The 25,981-nt window shown below is 43.7% G+C and overlaps 1 protein-coding gene across 1 annotated transcript in view; it reads right to left on the bottom strand.

Moving 5' to 3' along the window:
- Positions 1–25,981, bottom strand: part of LOC126448207 (cilia- and flagella-associated protein 65) — a 170,905-nt gene that overhangs the window by 80,434 nt on the left and 64,490 nt on the right. The window contains exon 7 of the mRNA XM_050090995.1: positions 12,318–12,467. Coding sequence (XP_049946952.1) covers positions 12,318–12,467 — 150 coding nt within the window. The remainder of the gene's footprint in view (positions 1–12,317; positions 12,468–25,981) is intronic.

A 25,981-nucleotide genomic window follows, 5' to 3' on the forward strand; every position in this document is an offset into this window, starting at 1 on the left:
CTTTGAGAGAACTTAAAACAAAAGCCTAAATATTAAGAGTTAAAACGTGATTCCACTCTCTAACGAAGAGGAGAGCGGGTAGATGGAAAGAGTACGCCGAATGCCTTTAATGGGAGGAAGGAACGGTCGACTAATTTGACAGAAGTATAAACCGGTGTTGATTTGGAGAACACAGAATATCCAGGTTTCAAGTAGCTCGATCGTAATAGAAAAATGAAAATCCTATCGCCACAAACGGCGACCTGTTGTAATCATCAACGAAAAAATTTAACGGAGTTCCTGTTTCCTAAAATTTCTACAGACCATGATTTGAGTATGAGATCATACGTGCAACGAGTAAGAACAATTTAAAAAGTTATGACCAAAAGTCATCAGCATATCAGTGCAGGAAACTCGGTCAATATTGCGTCATATCTTCTTATTTTAAACACGATGATCCATTGATACCACGGTACTCAATTTCTGGTTCATTTATGTGGTTCCTACGTTCTTCTCATTGTATTGTAACTAACGTAACTTAGAATAACTTACAAGATGAGCAACAACTGGATCACTGATAAGAAGAATTAATGAAGTATTCACATTGCATAAAATTTTCAACTCTTCTTGTCGGATATGATCTTCTAAATAAATCTTTATATCGATAAGACACAGATTTCTCAAAATCACATTATTATTCTATGCAGCCTTGTCAATTATTCCTTCTGTTCTTGTAACTATTACTGAACAATTATATTCACTAAATAATTCTGTAATACGATGCCACCAGGTGCTGGGGACAAGACTGGAGACTTAAGCTGCAAGCTATATGTGAGACTTTCCCAAAAGCTAGACACAAAAGACTTAACTATGTTTTTGCTTTGCATGGAAACAGTTGTCCCGATAAAAGCCTGACAGACAGCGAAATAGGTGCTGCCTAGTAACGAACGATCTGGGAAACTCGAGCAGTGCACTAGCATTCTCGTTATAAACCAGTGGGTTCGTTGTTGAGTCGCTGATTGCTTGACAACTGAGGAATGCAGACAAACACTTGAAGCAAATCCTAGCAGTGTGCAACTGACTAGGGATCCAGAAGTCAGTGCTGGGAAGTGTCACAACGAACACCTGAGAGTGATGTAGGGTTCCCCAGGTTGCACACCGGCCAACACAAAAACACATATTTTCATATCCTTCTGGAAGACAGCCAGGTGTGGTTATGCATTGTCGATTGTTCAATGGATGGGGTTGCAAGCTGACTCCACCAGTGGCAAAGACGATACGAAGTTCTGGAGAAGAGAGCTGGGGGCAGTTACAAAAACTGCCTAGCAGGATGGTCATGGACAGTTGGCAACCGGATAGTCAGTTGGATCAGTTGGTCAGCGAACACTCAAGATAGATATCAGCAGGAGGAGAAAGTTTGCGTTGTTGAGGCATACCAACCTATTGGCAACTCAGTCTTCAGACACTGAGTCAGGCCCTGCAATTATTCCAGTGTCCATTGTCACTTTCTGACATACTCATTTCCATTCCATGTCGAATGGCCCTTTCTTGTGGTCCGAACCTCGAATCTTTACGCATTCAGCTGCACTTCCCTGTCTGACCTCATCTTCCAAGTATGCTGACCCTGCATATGCGAGAAATTCACCGCAGACAATGACACCGAGAGTGAATGCACTATGACACCACGTCGGCTGCTGGGACTACGCTCTACCTGAAGGGAGCCAGCGTGGAAGAAGGAACGAGTTAAACACACAGGATACCGAAGATGATAGCTTCTGGCTGTCGACATGCAGTCGCACACATGATGAGGGATGACAGAACGGGTCACGCCGACATGTCATATGCTCCACATGCCAGTATGTCAAACTGATTCAGCCAAATGTTCAGATGAAATAGTCCCTCTTATTTACGCATTTACTGCGTCTTGTCCATGCCCAGTCCAATTGGCCCTCAGTTTATATCTGTATTGTTGAGCCAATAACAAATGTAAATGCTTCTATGTATTAATCCTGCTCGACTGCTAAATCAACGTATGCTCATGCTGGAGGTACCCATAGTTTTTCTCATCATGAAATCTAACTAATATGAAAAGGAGTAGTTACACAATGCATACTTTCTGACGCCTGTCACGATACGAAAGAAGGGGCGTTCCCATCTTCCGTTTTTATTCAGCAGCTTGAGTCTACATACAGGTTTCTGAAAACATCAGTGGGGAGGTCAGTAATTCCATAGACGTTTGAAACGTTCCACAATGATTCTCAGTGTATTCGTACATTGCAAAAAGTATCTTTAAAAAGAACGAAGTTTAGGAGCAGTGGTCAACTGAATTCCATGGGATATCTGTTACATTTAGCAGGACAAATTTGTTCAGAGTCGGATTTCCCATTTCGAAAGCCTGCCTGCACTTCTCGTAGTTGAAAATCAGCTGCTTGCTTTTAGAAGAACAAGGCAAAAGACTTTGCTTAGGACCGGGAGAAGCGTCATTCCTCCCTAATTTGTACATTCTGCTAGATTTCCTTTCTTCGGTAGTTTTACAATGATGCTATCCCTCCAGCCATCTGGAACTTACATTGTTTGCTAATATGTACTGCCAAATTTAATGAGGTGATAAATTACAGTTAAGTTAGAAATTAAATATGATACATTTTTGGTTGATATTTCATCCAAACCAGTTGCCTTTTTGTCTTTCAGTGCTGTGTTTGGTGCGCACACTTCCGCTTCTGTGATATCACCCCACTTTTATAATTGTCTCTTACTTTTTTGTCTCATTTTCGGAGTTATAACCGTTAATTGCGGTGAGCTGCTTAAGATTTCTTTGAAGTACTAATCCATTGGGCAGCTTGTTCATCTTTTGTGAGCAGAAATTCGCTATTTTTATCCTTTATGATTGGTTGATCTCGTAACTAATGAGGAGGTATTGAATAGAATTGGGGAGAAGAGGAATTTGTGGCACAACTTAACTAGAAGAAGGGATAGGTTGGTAGGACACGTTCTGAGGCATAAAGGGATCACCAGTTTAGTACTGGAGGGAAGTATGGAAAGTAAAAATCGTAGAGGGAGACCAAGAGATGAATACGCTAAGCAGATTCAGAAGGATGTAGGTACTCGGGGATGAAGAGGCTTGCACAGGATAGAGTAGCACTGGGAGCTGCATCAAACCAGTCTCTGGATTATAGACCACAACAACAACGAGGCCGTTTCAAAAATTATGGGTTCCTGAAAATTCTCAGGGAGCCTCTCTACATTTCCATTCAAACCAATCTTTTTTGTCGTCCCTACAACAGACTTTGACTTGACAGTCTGACTATGCTTATTGTCCATCTCCTCTTCTCTTATCTCCCTGACCTTGACTATTGATTATCGTTATTGCCAACATTGGGATTGGAGTTGCTTAAAACGACTGGGTAAATTGGTTGGAATCTATGGAAAATGGGGTATAAGAGACCTCTCATGTTGCTGGATCTGTGAAGCTAGTAGCTTCAGTGACAGTTCTCCCGTAGCTTTATTCTGAGAACGGGTAGGATTACAAAGTTTTGTGTGATTTAGATTCTGTAGTAGTATTATAATCGGAAGTCGATAAGCCATAAATACAACTTTCTATATGTTATCTATTATCTATTAAAACCGACTACGAGGAAGAAAACAACCATCACATAGCGGTGAGTAAAATTTTTGTTTGAAATTATACGTAAGGACAAGAATACGTATGGGAGAAATGTCATGTCAAGTTCGGCCTTGGAACTATTGCTCTTTCTGTGTTCCTCTCCATCGTTCAGTTGTCTCTTCAGCACATATATTTACACTTTCAATTCCGCTTGAACAAAGATGGTCCGACCCAACATCGGCAGCACGACTTTTTCGATTACCTCGCAAAGATGAATTCTATTGGCTATTTACGGAAACGTAACAAAATTAATTTAGAGCGTTTCCGTCAGGCGAATTCCCCCGGGCTTCTTCTGCATCATTTTATTTTGGAAGGAACTATTGCCTATGGAAAGTCTGCGAACGATACAGAAAGGTCTGAAACGTTCGTCATTATTATTCGTGCGTTCTGCTGTCGCAGAGGGCCCAACAAGAGGCTGAAAACTATTATGGTCATTGATAACTAACGTATTCATATCATCCGTAAGAAGTGTAAGATTATGACCGAATATTTTACCGAAAACTTCGTGCAACTACTTGTAATAGCACCTTTGTCTTCATCATTTGAATATTCCTTTGGTGCATAAATCTGCACGATAGTTGCGAGCTCTGAGGTTTTCTCAGCATTAATGATTAATGGAGTGCTTTCGAGTGTTCCGCTGAATTGTTCCCTTTTCATGCAGAATGTTTCAACGATCACCCCAATCAGGTACTGCGAGTTTTGCTATTATATGTACTGGCAGTCTGGACTCCCAACCAGACTGTGAGCTATTGGTCTCGCGCCGCTATTTATAGCGGAGCTCGATTCCCGACACTCCCTACGCCATTTGACGTTCTTTTGTTTTTCAGAGCTCGCACTGATATTACGTGAAATCTTTTCAATACTTGCCTGCTCTAAAGGGTGTGACAGTCGGCGAGATTTTAGTAGACTGAGCATTGTTTAAATTGGAAATTCCGTCCCTGTTTATTAGATTTTATGAAATCTTTATTTCGATAGGGTTCGTAGTGATGCTGCCCCAGAAAATTGGAATTTTTGCCACGATAGAACATAGGGAGAGTCAGGAATCGAACTTGACTATAAAGAGCGGCGCGACACCAACACTAATTCACAGTCCGGTTGGAGTCCAGGCAGCGAGTACACCAAACAGAGAAACACGCACGTGAACAAGACAGCTTGTTCGGCCGTCGACATATAGTGCATAAATTGAAAATCGCAACTCGACATAACACAGAAGCACACAACTAATCTGCACAATAGTTGTCCTAGTATGAGCAGAATGAATGCGTGTAGTGTGGCTCGATCATTAACAGGGTTCTCTGCAGACAGAGTCTTAGCCGCTATTTGATTAAGTACTAAGCCAACACCACGCACATGTTGATCATTGTACCTGAGTAAATCTCTATCGCTATTTGCTCACTTACTGTCTAACGAACTTCGTAAAGTTTATACTGATCTAATTAACGGATTAATTGCGCAAGCTGACCAGTTTGATTTAAGAATCGCACTTTCCGAGCTCCAATAAGGATAATATTTTTTGCATTAAGCATTCAATTCCGTCCATAGGTAGCTAGACTCCAATTCGCGTCCTTCTTCGATTTTTCAAGTGACTGTCATATCCATACGGGGATGTAGATTTACGTTCAGTTCCAGAAAGGTCAGGTTCGACGACTCGTTGAATTTTTCTCGGTGTTTCTGTAACGGTAAAAAGGTTTTCAGAGTCGGATTTCTGACCCGATGCCCAACCCTCCTCGTGTCTTATCCGGGAATGCGACCAACAGTGAATAATTCACAATTTTATTCACACATACGAAGGTATTTGCAAATTCATACGCTAAATGACTGTCTCCATGCTCTTATTAACTACAGTTGTAAACGGCTACTAGTTTTAGAATTTTGTGTGACGAAGTTTCAGTGTGATCTGCAAGTATATTCTATTTCGTCTCTTTACAACGGTTAAAGCCCCGACGTGATTCAAATAAAAATCACATAAAACTGGATAAATCTGTAAAGGGACATATATCAGTGGTCGCGCTGAAACATTATCAGAAGGAATACAACTTCGAAATTTCCATAGATCACAGCCGTCCAGATTCAGCACAAGCTCCTACGGCAGCAACTGACAATGGATTCGCAGTGTCGTAACGTTAATGTCACAGCATGTAACGGGATGTTCCCCCTAAAACCTGATTAGTTCGCACTAAGTCAACATCAGTATGACGACAGTTCGCAAGATGCTCAAGAAATTCTGTGTCTGAATGTACTTAATTTTTCATACTTAGACTGCCTCCAGTATATGTTCTCTTTATATTGCTCACGAATGAAGAATCCGTCAGCTGTATTTCGGTTATACAGTGTGGTCCATTGTCGTGACCGTGCCAAATACCTCACGAAATAAGCGTCAAACGAAAAAACCACAAAGAACGAAACTTGTCTAGCTTGAAGGGGGAAACCAGATGGCGCTATAGTTGGCCCGCTAGATGGCGCTGCCATAGGTCAAACGGATATCAACTGCGTTTTTTTAAAATACGAACCCCCATTTTATTATATATTCGTGTAGTACGTAAAGAAATATGAATGTTTTAGTAGGACCATTTTTTTCGCTTTGTGACAGATGGCGCTGTAATAGTCACAAACATACGGATGACAATTTTAGACGAACAGTTGGTAACAGGTAGGTTTTTTAAATTAAAATACAGAACGCAGGTACGTTTGAACATTTTATTTCGGTTGTTCCAACGTGATACATGTACCTTTGTGAACTTATCATTTCTGAGAACGCATGCTGTTACAGCGTGATTACCTACAAATACCACATTAATGCAATAAATACTCAAAATGATGTCCGTCAACCTCAATGCATTTGGCAATACGTGTAACGACATTCCTCTCAACAGCGAGTAGTTTGCCGTCCGTAAGGTTCGCACATGCAGAAACAATGCGCTGACGCATGTTGTCAGGCGTTGTCGGTGGATCACGATAGCAAATATGCTTCAACTTTCCCCACAGAAAGAAATCCGGGGACGTCAGATCCGGTGAACGTGCCGGCCATGGTATGGTGCTTCGAAGACCAATCCACCTGTCATGAAATATGCTATTCAATACCGCTTCAACTGCACGGGAGCTATGTGCCGGACATCCATCATGTTGGAAGTACATCGCCATTCTGTCATGCAGTGAAACATCTTGTAGTAACATCGGTATAGCATTACGTAGGAAATCAGCCCACATTGCACGATTTAGATTGCCATCGATAATACGTGGGCCAATTATCCCTCCTCCCATAACGCCGCACCATACATTAACCCGCCAAGGTCGCTTATGTTCCCCTTGTCGCAGCCATCGTGAGTTTTCCGTTGCCCAATAGTGCATATTATGCCGGTTTACGTTACCGCTGTTGGTGAATGACGCTTCGTCGCTAAATAGAACGCGTGCAAAAAATCTGTCATCGTCCCGTAGTTTCTCTTGTGCCCAGTGGCAGAACTGTACACGACGTTCAAAGTGGTCGCCATGCAATTCCTGGTGCATAGAAATATGGTACGGGTGCAATCGATGTTGATGTAGTATTCTCAACACCGACGTTTTCGAGATTCCCGATTCTCACGCAATTTGTATGCTATTGATGTGCGGATTAGCCGCGAAAGCAGCTAAAACACCTACTTGGGCATCATCATTTGTCGCAGGTCGTGATTGACGTTTCACATGTGGCTGAAAACTTCCTGTTGTCTTAAATAACATAATTATCCGGCGAACGGTTCGGAACTTGGATGATGTCGTCCAGGATACCGAGCAGCACACATAGCACACGCCCGTTGGGCATTTTGATCACAATAGCAATACATCAACACCATATCGGCCTCTTCCGCAATTGGTAAACAGTCCATTTTAACACGGGTAATGTATCACGAAGCAAATACCGTACGCATTGGCGGAATGTTACGTGATACCACGTACTTATACATTTGTGACTATGACAGCGCCATCTATCACAAAGCCAAAAAAAGTGGTCCAACTAAAAAATTCATATTTCTTTGCGTACTACACGAATGTATAATAAAAAATGGCGGTTTCTATTTTTAAAAAAGTAGTTGATATCCGTTTGACCTATGGCAGCGCCATCTAGCGGGTCAACCATAGCGACCTCTGTTTTCCCCCTTCAAGCTAGACGAATTTCGTTCTTTGTAGTTTTTTCGTTTGATGCTTATTTCGTGAGATATTCGGCCCGGTCACTATCAATGGACCGCCCTGTATATTCATTTACATACATGTAAGAGTGAAAGTTCCATATTCAGGTTTTAGAAGTTTTATATGAGGGGTTACAGATGGTCCCTAATAATGTTCACGTTGTCTGCAGTCGTCACGGTGCCTTCGATTACTAACGCAGTTCCCATGGAAGCCCAAGTGAATGAGCCCCGTAGCATGATACTACTCCCACCGGCCTGCGTCCGTGGCGCGCTGCATGTTTCGAGCAGCCGTTCGCCTGGATGACGGCGTGTCTGGACACGAACATCGACCTGATTTAACAATAAACGATGTTCATCCGACCAGGTGACACGCTTCCATAGATCCGCGGTCCACGCTCGATTGTCCCGTGCCCACCGTAATCATAACTGACGATGTTGTTGGGTCAAAATGGGAACAGGCAGAGGTCCTCTACTGCGGAACACCACCTTCAGAACTGTACGCTGGACGGTGTGCGCCAAAACACTTGTGCCTGCGACAGCACTGTAGTCTGTCGTCAGATCTGCCACAGATCGACGCCTATCCTACTTTAGAGAGTGGCAAGCCTACGATTCCAACTTTTTTTTTTTTTTTTGACGAGGTATGGAAGTGCAATTTCTTGTTGCCTACTCGTGGTTTGAGCATTCTTCAACCACTTTCCATAGATGCTCACGACAGTAGCACGAGGACAGCTTCGCCATTTCCGAGCTGCTCGCTCCCAGGCACTGGCCCACAACAATCTCGCTTAAGTCGGCAGATTTCCGCATTTGCGTCACTTATCGTTGCTAAAATGATTCCTTATTCGTCTCTGCTCCGCTCATATACGTCTCTTACCGTGTCACGTGATCTCAGCACCACCAGCAAGCATACAACCTCACAGTGTGCAGTAGCCCTGCGGTTCTAGGCGCTACAGTCTGGAACCGAGCGACCGCTACGTTCGCAGGTTCGAATCCTGCCTCGGGCAGGATGTGTGTGATGTCCTTAGGTTAGTTAGGTTTAATTAGTTCTAAGTTCTAGGCGACTAATGACCTCAGAAGTTAAGTCGCATAGTGCTCAGAGCCATTTGAACCATTTTTTTGGTCGTAATGTTTTGGCTCGTCAGTATAAATAGGACAGCAACAGTCAACATACTGAAGGGAAGAGAAAGCTGCAAAGTGTTGTTTTTTCAACCACTAGCTGTGCAAACGACCACTAGAACGCTTGGACCAAAAGGCTGTTGCAACGCTACGTTGCAGCAGAAGGTTTTCTGCACTCTTAAGTTTGCAAGAAGTGAGTCGCCAGTTACGGTACAGAGGGCATTTCATGTCCTTTTCGAGATTGAACCAGCAGCTATAAAAAGCGTGAGCCTTCTGTTTGAGCAGTTTCAACAAAGTGGATGTCTCTGCAAAGGAAAAAGCCCGGGCTCTACAGTTTTGGCCACCGAGGTCTCCTAATCTAACATCCTGTGACTTCTCCATGTGGGTGTCTGCCCCGATAGCTGAATGGTAGCCGGCACGGTAGCTCAGCGTGTTCGGTCAGAGGGTAAAGTGCTCTCTGTAGTAAAAAAACTGAGTTAACAGATCAACAACGAACTAAAATGGATGTCTTACGACGTCCGCCCCTAGCAGATGCAACGAACTAAAGCAAAAAGAAAAAAAAAAAAAAATGGTCAGCGTGACGGACTGCCGTCCTAAGGGGCCCGGGTTCGATTCCCGGCTGGGTTGGATACTTTCTCCGCTCAGGGACTGGGTGTTGTGTTGTCTTCATCATAATTTCATCCCCATCCGGCGTGCAGGACGCCCAATGTGGCGTCGAATGTAATAAGACCTGCACCAAGGCGGCCGGACCTGCCCCGTAAGGGGCCTCCCGGCCAATGACGCCAAACGCTCATTTCCATTTCCATGTGGGTCTGTGTTAAAGAGGCTGTTTACGTCCCACCTCTATTATCAATTCTGGCCAACCTGCTCCGGTGAACTGTGTAACTGAAAACATGTTTATTCGCATATGGCACGAGTCTGGCTTCTGCTTAGATTATTTGATGTGAGCAAAAGGGGACATTGCGGACATTTATAATGTGTTAAAAAATAAGAAAAAAAACACTTTGAAACTTCCTCCTTTAGTCGGCATGTAGACAGTTCACGTACAATGTATCCTTCATGAAATAAGAATCAGTTATTACCCGACAACGATACTATTGCACTTGACGTCCCGTGGCCCTTATCGGAAATACGCGGTGACATTACAATAAACAAGTGCAATGGCGACTAAGGAAAGTGCATCGCATTGGGTACGATTTTAAGACAGTTGTGCGGATACTATCAAGTGGTTCAGCGTGCCCTCGTGAAATATCACGATAAAAATTCACGATGAACCGACCTAAGCGCCCTCACTTACAGAAGCAATAATAATTGTGATCGAGTAATAAATTGGGTACCATCGTTTTGAATAAACTTGTATGTTGCCCATCTATAAATACAAGCTTGGTGCGCTAGAAGGATTAGGCCGGAGTTTCTTGTGACAGCTACATACACAATTAAATTTCGTTTTTTTTTTTTCCCCGAGTGAGCTCTTGCGATCTCATTTCTATTTGTGTTTAAGGCTCTGAGCACTATGGGACTTAACATCTATGGTCATCAGTCCCCTAGAACTTAGAACTACTTAAACCTAACTAACCTAAGGACATCACACAACACCCAGTCATCACGAGGCAGAGAAAATCCCCGACCCCGCCGGGTATTTGTGTTTAAGATCTCTCACTCGAAAAGAGTACCTTTTGATGTTTGGTTTAAAATAGTAGTGACAGTAGACTCTTTATTTAATATTATGCCTTGGGTTCATTTATCATATAATGTTCAGTACATACCAAAAAATACAGTTGACTGAAATGTTGCTTTTACCTTCATGTTACTTTACTGTTTCTTAATAGGCCGTATGTTACTCACTCTGACCACGAATGCTTCCGTCAGCAGAAACGCTGTTCGTCCACGAGACTCAGAGGGTCATAAACACGGGTTCCCAGGTAGATGCCGTGTTTCGTGACTTCCGCAAGGCGTTCGATACAGTTCCCCACAGTCGTTTAATGAACAAAGTAAGAGCATATGGATTATCAGACCAATTGTGTGATTGGTTTGTAGAGGTCCTAGATAACAGAACACAGCATGTCATTCGCAATGGAGAGAAGTCTTCCGAAGTAAGAGTGATTTCAGGTGTGCCGCAGGGGAGTGTCGTAGGACCGTTGCTATTCACAATATACATAAATGACCTTGTGGATGACATCGGAAGTTCACTGAGGCTTTTTGCGGATGATGCTGTGGTATAACGAGAGGTTGTAACAATGGAAAATTGTACTGAAATGCAGGAGGATCTGCAGCGAATTGACGCATGGTGCAGGGAATGGCAATTGAATCTCAATGTAGACAAGTGTAACCTGCTGCGAATACACAGAAAGAAAGATCCCTTATCATTTAGCTACAATATAGCAGGTTAGCAACTGGAGGCAGTTAATTCCATAAATTATCTGGAAGTAGGCATTAGGAGTGATTTAAAATGGAATGATCATGCCGGCCGCGGTGGCCGTGCGGTTCTAAGCGCTCCAGTCCGGAACCGCGCTGCTGCTACGGTCGCAGGTTCGAACTCTGCCGCGGGCATGGGTGTGTGTAATATCCTTAGGTTAGTTACGTTTCAGTAGTTCTAAGTACTAGGGGACTGATGACCACAGCAGTTGAGTCCCATAGTGCTCAGAGCCATTTGAACCATTTTTGGAATGATCATATAAAGTTGGTCGTCGGTAAAGCAGATGCCAGACTTAGATTCATTGGAAGAATTCTAAGGAAATGCAATCCGAAAACAAAGTAAGTAGGTTACAGTACGCTTGTTCACCCACTGTTTGAATACTGCTCAGCAGTGTGGGATCCGTACCAGACAGGGTTGATAGAAGAGACAGAGAAGATACAACGGAGAGCAGCACGCTTCATTACAGGATCATTTAGCAATCGCAAAAGCGTTACGGAGATGGTAGATAAACTCCAGTGGAAGACTCTGCAAGAGAGACGGTCAGTAGCTCGGTACGGGCTTTTGTTATAGTTTCGAGAATATATCTTCACTGAGGAGTCAGGCAGTATATTGCTCCCTCCTACGTATAACTCGCGAAGAGACGATGAGGATAAAATCAGAGAGATTAGAGCCCACACACAGACATACCGACAATCCTTCTTTCCACGAACAATACGAGACTGGAATAGAAGGGAGAACCGATAGACGTACTCAAGGTACCCTCCGACACACATCGTCAGGTGGCTTGCGGCGTATGGATGTAGATGTAGATGTTAGAGTTCACGATTCGGAAAGGAAATACGAGGACTCGCACTTATTTTGGAACACTGTTGCACCCTCGCGTAATTTGTAAGTACGATGTCTTTAGACTTGAGACTAGGGTGTGTGTGTGTGTGTGTGTGTGTGTGTGTGTGTGTGTGGAGCAGCTGCGGCTGGAGGGGCTTACCTTGATGGTGGGGACCTCGCAGTAGTAGGTGATCTTGCTGAGCGGCTGGTCCTGCATGGCCAGCAGCGGCTCCTGTGGGTCGGGGCCCCGACGGACGCGATAGCTCACCTCCAACACGTGCAGGCCCGTCTCCCGTGGACGCACCACCACCTGCCCACACGACCACAGCTATCTCACCAGCTTTTCATTCTTACGTGCGCTACTAGCGTATAGCTAGTCGAGTATTTACTGACGAGAGACGTCTCTCGGCTCGCACAAGAATTTGTATTTAAACATTTATACACACATCCATCTCACATTTCTAACCGCGCTAGTGACATCGTGCATTTGTGTTGCTCTCGGTTTGTACTCAACAGCGCTTACAGTCTTCGAGGAGGGGTGGGTTAATACGCCAGTCAATCTGCTATCTCAGCAAGTAGTTGCCGTGTTTAGTATACGTGTATCATATACATATATAGCAAAAATAAATAAATCCATTAATCTCTGAAACGTCTTAAATATTGTGGCATCTAAGTTAAGAATGAGGTATCCAACGGAAAACGGTGTAGAAAAGGATGATGACAGTTTCGCAATGATTTTTTCGCTGCGTCTGATTATTCAGAAAGACGAATATTCATTTGACTGCTCAACTGAAGTTAGAAAGTGGGTGAAGAAATCGACTTTGTAGACGATAACGCGATTAGTAGTGTTCAAGATTGTAGTGCTAGTGTCAGTAGCAAAAATAGGACACTTCAAGGAGGAGCTAACAGTTCACATCACTACGAATCTTCACCAGAAAAGTAGTCCAATACAGTTAGTATTTTAACAAAATTTTTGGAAGAACATCTGGAGTGTATTTATGATTATTATTACACAGCTCCAAATAAAGTTACGACCTACAGCTTTCTATTGAAGGGACATCTACACTACTTTGCTACACCATGAAGATGACGTGCTACAGACGCGAAATTTAACCGACATGAAGAAGATGCTGTGATATGCAAATTGTTAGCTTTTCAGAGCATTCACACAATGTTGGCGCCGGTGGCGACACCTAAAACGTGCTGACATGAGGAACGTTTCCAACCGATTTCTCATACACAAACAGCAGTTGACCGGCGTTGCCTGGTGAAACGTTGTTTTGATGCCTCGTGTAAGGACGAGAAATGCGTACCATCACGTTTCCGACTTTGATAGAGGTCGGACTGTAGCCTATCGCGATTGCGGCTTATCGTATCGCGACATTGCTGCTCGCGTTGGTCGAGATCCAATGACTATTAACAGAATATCGAATGGGTGGGTTCAGGAGGGTAATACGCAGCGCCGTGCTGGATCCCAACGGCCTCGTATCACTACCAGTCCAGATGACAGGCATCTTATCAGCATGGCTGTAACGGATCGTGCAGCCACGTCTCGATCCCTGAGTCAACAGATAGGGACGTTTGCAAGACAACAACCATCATCATGAACAGTTCGACGACGTTTACAGCAGCATTGACTATCAATCAGCTCGGAGACCATGGCTGCAGGTACCCTTGACGCTGCATTACAGACAGGAGTGCCTGCGATGATGTACTCGACGACGAACCTGGGTGCACGAATGGCAAAACTTCATTTTTTCGGATGAATCCAGGTTCTGTTTACAGCACCATGATGGATGCATTCGTGTTGGGCGACATCGCGGTGATCGCACATTGGAAGCGTGTATTCGTCATCGCCATACTGGCGTATCACCCGGCGTGATGGCATGGGGTGCCATTGGTTACACGTCTCGGTCACCTCTTGTTCGCATTGGTGGCACTTTGAACAGTGGACGTTACATTTCAGATGTGTTACGACCCGTGGTTCTACCCTTCATTCGATCCCTGCGAAACCCTACATTTCAGCAGCATAATGCACGACCGCATGTTGCAGGTCCTGTATGGACTTTCTGGATACAGAAAATGTTCGACTGCCGCCCTGGCCAGCGCATTCTCCAGATCTCTCACCAACTGAAAACGTCTCGTCAATGGTGGCTGAGCAAGTGGCTCGTCACAATACGCCAGTCACTACTCTTGATGAACTGTGGTATCGTGTTGAAGCTGCATGGGCAGCTGTACCTGTACACGCCATCCAAGCCCTGTTTGACTCAATGCCCAGGCGTATCAAGGCCGTTATTACGGCCAGAGGTGGTTGTTCTGAGTACTGATTTCTCAGGATCTATGCACCCAAATTGCGTGAAAATGTAATCACATGTCAGTTCTAGTATAATATATTTGTCCAATGAATACCCGTTTATCATCTGCATTTCTTCTTGGTGTAGCAATTTTAATGGCCAGTGGCGTATCTATAATAAGCAAATTGAACATAAAATTAACATTTGATTACGTGGAGAAAAAAAAGACGTAATGAACGTCCATTTCGAGGAAACAAAGCAATCAAAGAACGGGGGATAAAACAACGCATTCTGTTCCAGTTCAACGTAGCAAGGAATAGAGGGAAATGTGTCCATTATTGAACCCGAAATTTTGGCCAATGCAAAAAGCAAGAGAAATCGGTCAAACAACAGCTTTCATAGCACGTCTTAAGGAGAATCACAAGATATGCCGCAGACACATCACTGCTTTCATGACAGCTAGAGATGTACAGTATGACCAAGCTATTCGCCGTTCTGAGGTCCGTTTTGTCGAAGAACTAATCCAGAAAACTTCATGTTATCAGATACAACCACACTGCATTTGGAACGCTGATCAAAGTGGATTTAATTACTATTGAAGACACTCTCCCACCAAATATATATTTGGAGACTAGCATAAGTGAGAAAATGTCAAAAGACCATTTACATTTCTTTTCCATGAATGTTGTTAATTAAATTATCTGAAATAACCAGAAGAGCATATTACTTTGATTCTTGGAGTGCTCACAAGGACACAAGAATAGTAAATGACTCATTGCGATGTATCAGCAAATGCTTCTAATATTCCTGGCAAGCGGCTGGGTACAATAGTCCCGCATATGTTGCTGAATTCAAGGATGCGATTCAAATGGCATATGATTTTGTAGCTCAAGAAAGTGATTCAGATAATTGTCCAGCCACTACTTTCCCCAAATGCGCCTATTGTGATGCAGCATATTGTTTAATGCATTTTGTTGAGGAGCCTCATGCACATTTCTGAAGTCCGATAGTGGGCAAACTAAGAGTAGCATAATCAAATGCTTTCACAATCCTAATCACAGTGGTAAGTAAATCTTCCAGAATTCAAATGGAAGACAGGATTCCTGTTCGAGCCGAGAGACGTTACTTGTGAGAGTGTCTCTTATCTCCATACTGGTCTGCATTAAAATTGCAGTCCATTGAATACGGCATTCAGTAAACGGCAAATGGCATGAAATCTACTACATTCTTGGATACGCCAATGGTCAGCATTTCAGCGAAACCGCACAGTGTTGGTAGGAACAGCGCCATCCGCATATAAGAAAAGATTACGCAACAGATTGCTCACTCATAAATCGCATTTGAATTTCCTTTGTTTGTTAAAAGCTCGTTTTATGCCATTAACATGGCTATACAGGATCTGCAAGGAGGAATGATCAATATTCATGAATAAGACAGGAATGATCATTCTAAGCAAAATATATCTAGTAAAACATGGGCTTTAAAATGCACAGTTTAAGAGGTATAAGCACTTCTTCAACCACGATACAGAGAAACAAATCTCTTCTATTGCAAGCTCTTTGCATTCCATATTTTGAGAGGTGATAGTATGTATTAACACAAGAAAAAATGTGCAGTGAAAGTGGGTTCTAAATTGCATACCTTAAGAGCTATGAGAATTGTTCATCTTCGCTACAATGAAAAACATCTCTTCTATTGAACAAGCGCTCATAGCTCTTAATGTATGCACTTTACAGTACGTACATACTGAACAATTTTATCATTTTTGGTCCACATTTCCCCCACCATAATCTGATTTAATTCAAGTACTTTTGTTTGTGATCATCTCATACCACTAACCATTTCCTTCAACTGATTTTACAAGTTCTTGGCCGTGTCTGACAGAATTATAAAGTCATTGACAAACTTCAAAGTTTATGATTCATTTTTTGAATTTGTCTTTCGTTTCTTTATGTCTGTTCATTGCATATATTGAATAACATAGCTTAACGGGTATAGTCTACGACTCTGTATGACTCTCTTGTCAACTACTGTTTCTCTTTCGTGTCCTTTGCCTTTTAAAACTGCCGCGTGGTTTCTGTACAAGTTGTAGACAACCTTCAGATCTTATCATTCTTGCTACCGTCAGAATTTCAAAAGGTGTATTTCAGTCCACATGATGAAAGTCATTGTCTAAATCTGCAAATGTGATGATAACAGTAAAAAAAGGCAAACTTGTCTGGGTTTACCTTTCTTCAGTTTTATCTTCTACATTAATTCATCGGAATAACAACATCTTGCGAAATCCTACAGTTGTCCGCAATCAAAACTGATCTTCCCCGAGGCTGGCTTCTTTATCAGTTTTTCCGTTCTTCTTTGAACACACAGTTCGTGAAAAGAGTAAACCACCCAGAAATGGAGGAGGAAACGAAATGAAACTTCATAGGTTGAGAGATTATGTCATGTTATTTCAGTGATTACAAATTCGAGTCAAATTTACAAAGAGCTTGATAGTATGAACCCACATACCGGCATGACGTTCCACTCGATCTGGCTTGATGCAAGCACTGATAAGATTCTGAAACTTAACATAAAGCCGTTATATCATCGCCCAAGGTAGACTGCCTAACAAGCTATGTAACTGGTTCTTTCTGTCCTGTATACTGGCAGTGGGAGGAACTTGAAGTCTGAAGCTGGCCGACACATGTGGATGTAGTGCTTCAGTGGTCACAGAAGTACCCCAGCATCACAAAATTCGCGCGCCATATGCATATGAGCATTGTCCTATTGAAAAAAGGCACCACGACGCTGCTACATGAGTGGCAATGTTTGAGGATGTAGGATGTCTGTGGCATATCATTGTGACATCAGAGTTCCCTCAGTCACTACCAGCCATCATATGCAGCCATACCCGATGCTCCATGCAGCATAACGCCAGGAGTAGCATCACTGTGCCTCTCCAAAATATTAGAAATGTCGACACTATAAGCGTCGAAGTTGTTAATACGTTGGAGTATATAACTGCGATTCATCGCTGAACACACTGCAACGCCACTGATAAGCAGCCCATGATTCCTGGCCACACACCATTCCAAATGCAGGCGATTGTGTTATCGTGTTGACTGCAGCTTAAGCATAGAGTCCGGGTGCTGCTAGTCTTCGAGTAATGGATTTGGATGACACAGAACGTCCAGGGAATCCATTATTTATTCTCGGATGGCGGGCTCAGAAGTAAAGGGAATGCGATGTGATTGGTGCGCAATATGACGTTTCTCCCTCGTGGTGGTCAGACGTGATCGACAGGAATGATGACGATTAGTATGCCCGCCCCCACGTTCCCATGCAGTCCAACATTTTGCCACTGTCACATCAGAGTTTCCCCAAGATCCGGATATTGCAGAATTAGACCAGCAGGCTAAACGGAGACCCACAATAAGGCCCATTCCTAACTCTTGCCAGGTGCTGATAATGCTGTCTCACTTCAGTATGTGACATTACCATGTCCTCCATAGTGATCATTCAACATCTGACGGTGTTCATGCTCCTTATTTACCCTATCAGGCCTGGTAACGATTTTAAAGACGAACAACATTAATCCGCTGTGGTACCTGTAACAAACAGCATTAATATAATAATTTGCATACCCGCCAATGGTGTTTACCTGTACATAGTTCCATTCTCACCTAGACATGTTTTCTGGGTGCCTCAATGTACCGTCAGGCAATGTAATTCATGTCAATAGTTTTCAGCCATGGCCGGATGATTACGAAACTGAAAAGAAGGAAGAGTCTTCTTCATTTAGTTTTGGTTCACAGTTTCTAGTAAGATCACCTGGTCGATGTTGTTTCAGCGGAATGCTGTAATTTGACTTTAGTTCAACTGTCTTAGTTCATTCAACTGTTATAATATTCGTATACTATAATGTTTCGTTTTGTACTGTTGACTGCAGATAAGAGCTGTGTTCAGTCGTTTGGTGCCGGTATTCTCTAGTACCTAAGAACTATTGGGACCCTGGTGAGGCCCCTGGCTATACTGGGCGGCATTTGCCCCCAAAGATGTCTGTCTTCTGATCAATCTGCCATCTGAAGTTAGTGATGTACACTGGTAATAAAGATTTACAATAGAGGAACGCAGTGGTGCGACTTATCAGACGAAGCGAGAGAAACTTCGTCAATAAGAATACCTAGTGTACCCTAGACTCAACAGTGAGTGCAGTTAATGCTGAGCTGCAGTCCGCAATCACTTTTCGGACGTCTTGTCGACCCCACGTCCTAGTGGCTCTCTCTTAGTACAAGTCGCCATTCTTCTGACTGCTGACTGTGGGTTAAATGTGCTCCTCTACAGAGGGTCCGTCCCTTTAAAGGGGGTAATTTTTCGAACCAGATTCCAAAGTAGTCTGTGGAACTGAGAATGGGTAAACCTAGACTCTATATAGACAGAGAAGTTGAAAGCCAATAGAGAAAAGACTGTTTTTTACTGTCAGCTGTGTATTTCATGTTTTCAGCTCGGGGTGACCTATGGCCACAAAAAATGAGAAAAAGTATTGACTTTGATGAAAGAGAAAAAAAAAGGAGGCGAGACACCTGCGGTTGCACCTGATTCCTGATTTGGCAACCAAGTGAATCTCAGCGCTAAACACCTGTTGCTGGCGATTGAATCATAGTTAAGAATGGCACATGTGCTCAAACCATGCTTAACAACGAGGAGACTTGGTATTTGACCCTGAGCGTTAACACACAGTTTACTGTGCAGTATCTCTACTTTGCTACTAGACTTTCCTCACTAGTCAAGAACCGAAATTCTGCTTTCTTGATTCAAGTCGTCTATTTCCGTCTCGGGTGCTGTGATACTAAAGTCCGTAAGCCACCTGAGTTGCTCAAGTCAGTAATAGTATATGTATAAGGGTCGATCAAAAAGTTCCCATTCGAAGGCATGCAGTCCAGAACAGGCATCTCAATCAGGCAGAATCTACGTGAGCATTGAGGCAATCGTTCCACCGAAGCAACAGGTTGAAGATACCCGTTTGCTAAAACACTGTGTTCTTCTGTGTGAAGAAGTCCGTAACTGCCTGCATCACATCCTCGTCCGACATGAATCGTCGAACCTTCAACGCTTTTTAAGGGACCGAAGGCATGATAATTGCATGGGGAGATATCAGGACTATAGGGTGGGTGCTCTCACTTAAGTTGGCTTCATTTCTGCCTCACGATATTTGCGAAATGGGGACGTGAACTGTCCTGTACCCAACAAAGAACTTGGCGTACCATTCCACAACGGTGTTTTTCGACAGACATGCTGCCCCTCACACATTCTTCATTATATGATGGACATCTAACCGTGTTTCTCCTTCAACGGCCGAGAAAAGAATATCACACGTTGGTCCTGTTTAGACGCATTTAGTAGCAATGTCGCCACCGATCACGTTTTCTCATTTAGCGGACACACATCAGAAAGACACGAATGCCACACTAATTTCTGGCCGACATCTCAGTGCTTATACACGCCCATCGGAGTAGCGCTATGTTGCATAAGCGCTGCAGCAATGCCCTCAAAAGGTAACATTTTGATTGCTCCAGAATGAGATTTTCACTCTGCAGCGGAGAGTGCGCTGATATGAAACTTCCTGGCAGATTAAAACTGTCTGCCCGACCGAGACTCGAACTCGGGACCTTTGCCTTTCGCGGGCAAGTGCTCAAAGGTCCCGAGTTCGAGTCTCGGTCGGGCAGACAGTTTTAATCTGCCAGGAAGTTTCATATCAGCGCACACTCCGCTGCAGAGTGAAAATCTCATTCTGGAAACATCCCCCAGGCTGTGGCTAAGCCATGTCTCCGCAATATCCTTTCTTTCAGGAGTGCTAGTTCTGCAAGGTTCGCAGGAGAGCTTCTGTAAAGTTTGGAAGGTAGGAGACGAGGTACTGGCAGAAGTAAAGCTGTGAGTACTGGGCGTGAGTCGTGCTTCGGTAGCTCAGTTGGTAGAGCACTTGCCCGCGAAAGGCAAAGGTCCCAAGTTCGAGTCTCAGTCCGGCACACAGTTTTAATCTGCCAGGAAGTTTCATTTTGATTGCTCCTTATATAGAACACATAATCACTGTTGAAATACCATAACTATGAGGCCATCCTTTTCACTTCACGTGATGTGATAAAACACTGCTACTGGGTCGAATAAAGTCTAGCACATTGATCAATTCTAATTGACTTCGAATAAGGTCTACTGTAAATACAAAATCTTAATTTACATTAATGTGCAATTTCGATAACATATTTATGTAGACGGTAAATATCTATCTTAAGAAAGAGCAGATAGTAAATATAATTTCGAAACAGAATTATTTACAGATGCACGTATTTTAACCTTAAAGCTGTGCCCTTTTTTTCCTTTGTTGAATTTCGATTCCCCCTGAAGGGGCGGGCTGGCAGCAGCATAGTACGCTGCTCTTCAGCATACAGAATGTTTAAAACATAAGAAGGTAAGAAACAATAAAAGCAGGCATTAAAACGGTGACGTAAATTGTAAAACGGCGGAAAATAATGGAAAGTTAAAACATAAAACCAATATTGAGCTATGCTAATAAAATACAAAGGAAGCAGACAGCTAAAATAGGAGACAGACAATTAAAAAACACGGCGACAGTCTGGTTTCTGTTCGCAAGAGATTTAAAAATCACACCCAGCGACAGTATGACGTCCGTTCACAACACTTCAGAAAAGACGCACAACACTTAAGAATAACTGGAAACACTGCACTAAAAAGTCGGCACAAAGATGACACACCACAGCCAAGGGCAGATATGGCGGGGGGGGGGGGGGGGGCGGGGGGACCTGGACAGATGAGGGGGAAAAAAGGGGGAAGGACAGGAAAAACGAAAGGGGGGGAACCAACGGAGGGAGAGGACTCATAAGGGGGGCAGGGCAGAAGTGAAAGGGAATGGGGAAAGGCAGAGGAGGGAAACGCAAAAGGACTCAGGGGAGAGAAGAGAGGCAGAGAGAGGGTAGGTGGGGATAAAACAGGATGGAAAGGGGGAGAGAGAGGGAGCCCAGGAAAAGGACAGAGGAAGGGAGGGGAAGGTGAGGATCAGAGTTGATAGGAGAGATAAATGGAGGGAGAGAGGGCATCATCTGCTAGTGGGAGTTGACAGAAGCCACCTTGGGAAAGGAGATGAAGGGTGTAGAGATGGAGGGTAGGGGGGACACAACAGTGAAGGCGCGGCAGAGGGCATGGTTTGGAGAGGAGAGAAGCAACCAGGGAATGAGGGGGATCAAGGCGGCGGGAGGTGTAGAGTATGCAGATATGTTCGAGGAATAGGAGCAGATCGGGTGAAGCAATCAGGTCGTAGAAAAACTGTGTATACTTTCTACCTCTCTTATATCACAAATTATTGTGTTTTGTTAGAATACAGGTGTGCTCAAAACGGGACATCAATATATTACGTACACAATGTGATGCAGATATCACTCCACACCTCGGGAGGTATAAAATGCGCTCCATAATTTTATACACTGCCGGAAAAAATAAATTAGTACGTCTGGAAAAAGGACGTCGATTTTGATCCGATGAAGGCATATGCCACCGAGGGGATTACTGATAATGGTTTCAACGTCGTCCGCGAGCAGATAGCGTAGTGGCATAGCTACCAGGGCGACATCTGTATCTGCCCCCTTTAATAGAGAATGCTTACAGCCAGAAGGTAAACGTGCAAACGTGTGAAGCAGGCAGGCACCCACATCACGGATACGCAATCGTGCTTCCTACAGCCTACTGAGCGAGCTTGAAAGGGTTCAGATTGTGCCCTTCCGAGTGGCGAAATGGTTCTTTCGGAGAACTGTCACAAAAGTTGGACTTCCTGTGTCAGGTATAAGAGGTCACATGAACTCGCTCACACCTGTAGACGAGGTTCTGGATGTCCTTTCACCACAGGCGCTCGCCGGGATCGTTGTATTGTAAGGGTAGCAGTGACTCATAACACAGCTACCACAGACTAGTGAAAGGGCTTTTGAGCCCAGATGTATCAACACGAACTGCTGCGAACCGATTATTAGCAGTGGGTCTACAGGAATGCACATCTCCAGCCCGTCTTCCACTCAAACCACAGCATCGACGAGCACGGCTCGATTAGCGCTGTCAGAGGATCACTTGGAAGAAGGAATGGTGCGCTGTAGTCTTCGGCGATGAAAGCAGAGTCTGCTTCCAGGCAAGTGATGGTACTAGGAAAACTCCCCCATCGCACCACCTTCAGATTTAATGATCAAATGGCTCAGTGGATAGTCCGTCAAAAACTTCACGTTTGAAGCAAGCAATTTGCAATGATTAGTAGCTACATAGCAACATTACACTTTCCGTATTGTAATAGGAAGGCCTTATTAGCAGCTAACTTCAAAGAAAGTTCATCTAAGGAATTCAGTCTTTACCACACAAAATAAATATTACTGTTTACAATATAATTGCTGCAATACTGAATTAACGTTTTTTTGTATCGCCTTCGTTCTTCCTCCAAATACTGGTTGGCCTACTTAAGATAAGTTTTCTCACCGCGCTAAAGACACTTAAATTTTGTGTTTTGGTTATGTTAGAAATAATCATACAGATCATAAAAATTAGTAACAGGTTAATTATGTACCTAAAGAACCGTTTCTCGTAATAAAAGTTGACAGTTCACCGGTTAGTACTTGAGCCGCGAACGGACGATTGTGTGTCATCTTTAACTATTATCTCGTATTACAAAACGCTGACCGAGTTCCAGTTTGGAATAGATGAAAATTTCCCGCAAATCGAAAATTCGGTAACGTTGTAAGAAAATACATTTTCCTGAATTACCCATATATCGTCTTAATAATTTGCTGGCGTAAATAAAACCAGGATGAAAAAGTGGTGCATCTCTTCCAGAACACAATGTTGTAAGTTCCATTTTTATGAAGTGAGCAGTTTGGTAGTTGGAGCAACGTATATAAAATGTAAAATTACACGTGGGCCCTGCGCGGGATGCTGCAACTCAGAAGGGGAACTCCCCGTTGCACCCACCCCCCCTCTCTCCCCTCAGATTCGGTGGTAAGAGGACCCAGTGGACAGTCCGTCAAAAACTGAACACAGATGAAGCATGAAAACAAGAAGGTCTACAGGTCTACTGAACTGTGAAAAAAGAAGCAAAACAGAAAAAAAAGGAACAGTGAACAGTCCAAGCTCAACGCATGCAACATCGAGCAAATGTAAAAAACTACGCCGTCTTAGTTATGTGGCCATATTGTTGAACACTAACATCTGAGTTCAAATCTCCCACGTACCTCATTTTACACAAAATTATGAACGGACTGTCCGTTGAATGTTGCATATCTTAAGCTTAGACCGTTCACTATTTCGAATTTGCTTCTTTTTTCACAGTTCAATACACTTTATTCCTGTTTTCATGCTTGATCTGTGTTCAGTTTTCAACGGGCTATCCACTGGGTCATATCTCCAACTAGATTTGGGCGGGGTGGGGTGGGGAGTTTCCCCTCACAGACCTGGTGAACACTGTCTCGTAGAGTGCATTCGTCCAAGACACACTGGCCCAACCCCACAAACTTATGGTGTGGGGTGCCATAAGCTGCAACTCCCGTTCACCAGCGCTCGGTACGTGCTTGATGTTGTTAGACCTGTTCTTTTGCCATTCTTGCAATAGGAAGGTGACGTGTTTTTCGAAGACGATAATGCATGATATCTGGACTTGTCTGTAGTCGAGCCTGTGTGGGATATGATGGGACAAGGAGTGACTTGTACGAATCAACAACTCTTATAGAACTACGTGAACAGGTGTAGCAGTCGTGGTATAACGTATCCCAGAAGAGTATTTGTCATCCGTACGATCGACTGGATACCAGAGTCAGTGCCTACATTGCAGCCCGTGGAGGCTACACCACATACTAGTATGCGTGTTTCAGCATGGCTCGATAGGGGGTACCACTGAACCGCCTGTGTCATTGGTCTGTAAATGTAATCATTTCATGTAGTCCATAAGCACTGGTGCATATTGTTGACTGAAAATCTCTATCAGGGTGCGCTCGTTTCTTTTCTGGCAGTGTGTAAACCAGGAAAGTTACCCGTTTTGCATTACACACACACACACACACACACACACACACACACACAGAGTGAGAGACAAACACGAACAATTGATTATTTCTTGTATCTATAATGCACTCCAAATGAAACTACATTTACTGAAGTTACGCCATTTACGTCATACAGTACTGACATCACAGCGTTACTTTCTTTTAAGGTAAACTTTTTCTCTTCCTCGGTTAACTTCGAGAACGAAAACACATCGGACAAAATATTAGCCAGCGAAGAAACAGATTGGCCACTTTGGAGCCCTTTAGATGGTATAGAACTAATACCAAGCGATCATCTGACACTCTACCTCTGACGCAAGCCAATGCAGCGATATTGTGTGTATGTAGCCAGAGCGTGATTAAGGGGGGGGGGGGGGGCTTGGGGGGCTCTAGACCCGGCCCCCAGGTGGAAGGAGAGCCTCCAGTCTGATCGAGTTCTCAGCTGGTTGTCTTATAAGAATCATTCAAAATACAGTCGATATGACTAAAAATACGAAAGAAATTTCTTCGATTGTTATATCCACAATTAAAAAAAAAAAAAACAAACACTGTCCGAAAAGGCCATGACAGCCCAACGGCACCTATCAGCCACTGTGCCATCCTGAGCCTTTAAGCGTCACTGGATGCAGTCAGCTCACTGCTCTCCTGGCTGCTGTCGGTTTTCGTGATTGGTGCTGCTACTTCTCAGTCAAGCAGCTCCTCAATTGGCCTCACGAGGGCTGAGAGCACTCCGGTTGCCAATAGCACTCGGTGGACCTGGACGGTGACCCTTCCAAGAGCTAGCCAAGGCCAACAGCAATTTCGGCCATCTGACGGCATCTTGTGCCTCAAGAAAGCGTGTATCCTACCAATTGTGTGTCTCGCTTGCTTATGTAGAATTTGTTACACACTATTACCATCAGAAATAACAACGCTCAGTTCACTAAGTAACACGCTACGGACACGTTTAATGCTGGCACTGGCTACATTCACAACAAAGCGCTCAGAACGCTACTGAACGCTCATTGGCTGTCGAAGAACGCGTGACGTAGGTGAGCAGAACAAGCCTAAACTGGACATCCATCGTTTCATGACTCCAACTACAGTACGTGGGGTGACATCACTTATTCTAATCAGTTTGTGTAATGTCATCGCATGAGAAAGTTTTCCAGTGGTGCTAGCAAAAGAAAAGCATACGAAGAAGCACCAAACTTTGTGAAGGAACTGCCAAATGTGACTTCGTATTTTACGAAGAAAGATTTATCCATTGGTAACGTTAGTGAAGTTTGTATTGAACCAGAATCTCCTGCACTTGTCCCTACTTCTAAGCACTGTTCACCGAGTTCCGGTGAATCTGAAATCATTCTAGAGCAGTGTTTTGTAAGTGAGGCGTTGATGCATGCGAATGTTGAATTAGGAGGTCATAAAACCGAAACCAGTGCCAAGTACTGGCAGTGAATTAGTGAAGTCACGAACATTGGAGAAAGATC

Source organism: Schistocerca serialis, chromosome 1, assembly GCF_023864345.2.
Source record: "Schistocerca serialis cubense isolate TAMUIC-IGC-003099 chromosome 1, iqSchSeri2.2, whole genome shotgun sequence".
NCBI lineage: Eukaryota > Metazoa > Arthropoda > Insecta > Orthoptera > Acrididae > Schistocerca > Schistocerca serialis.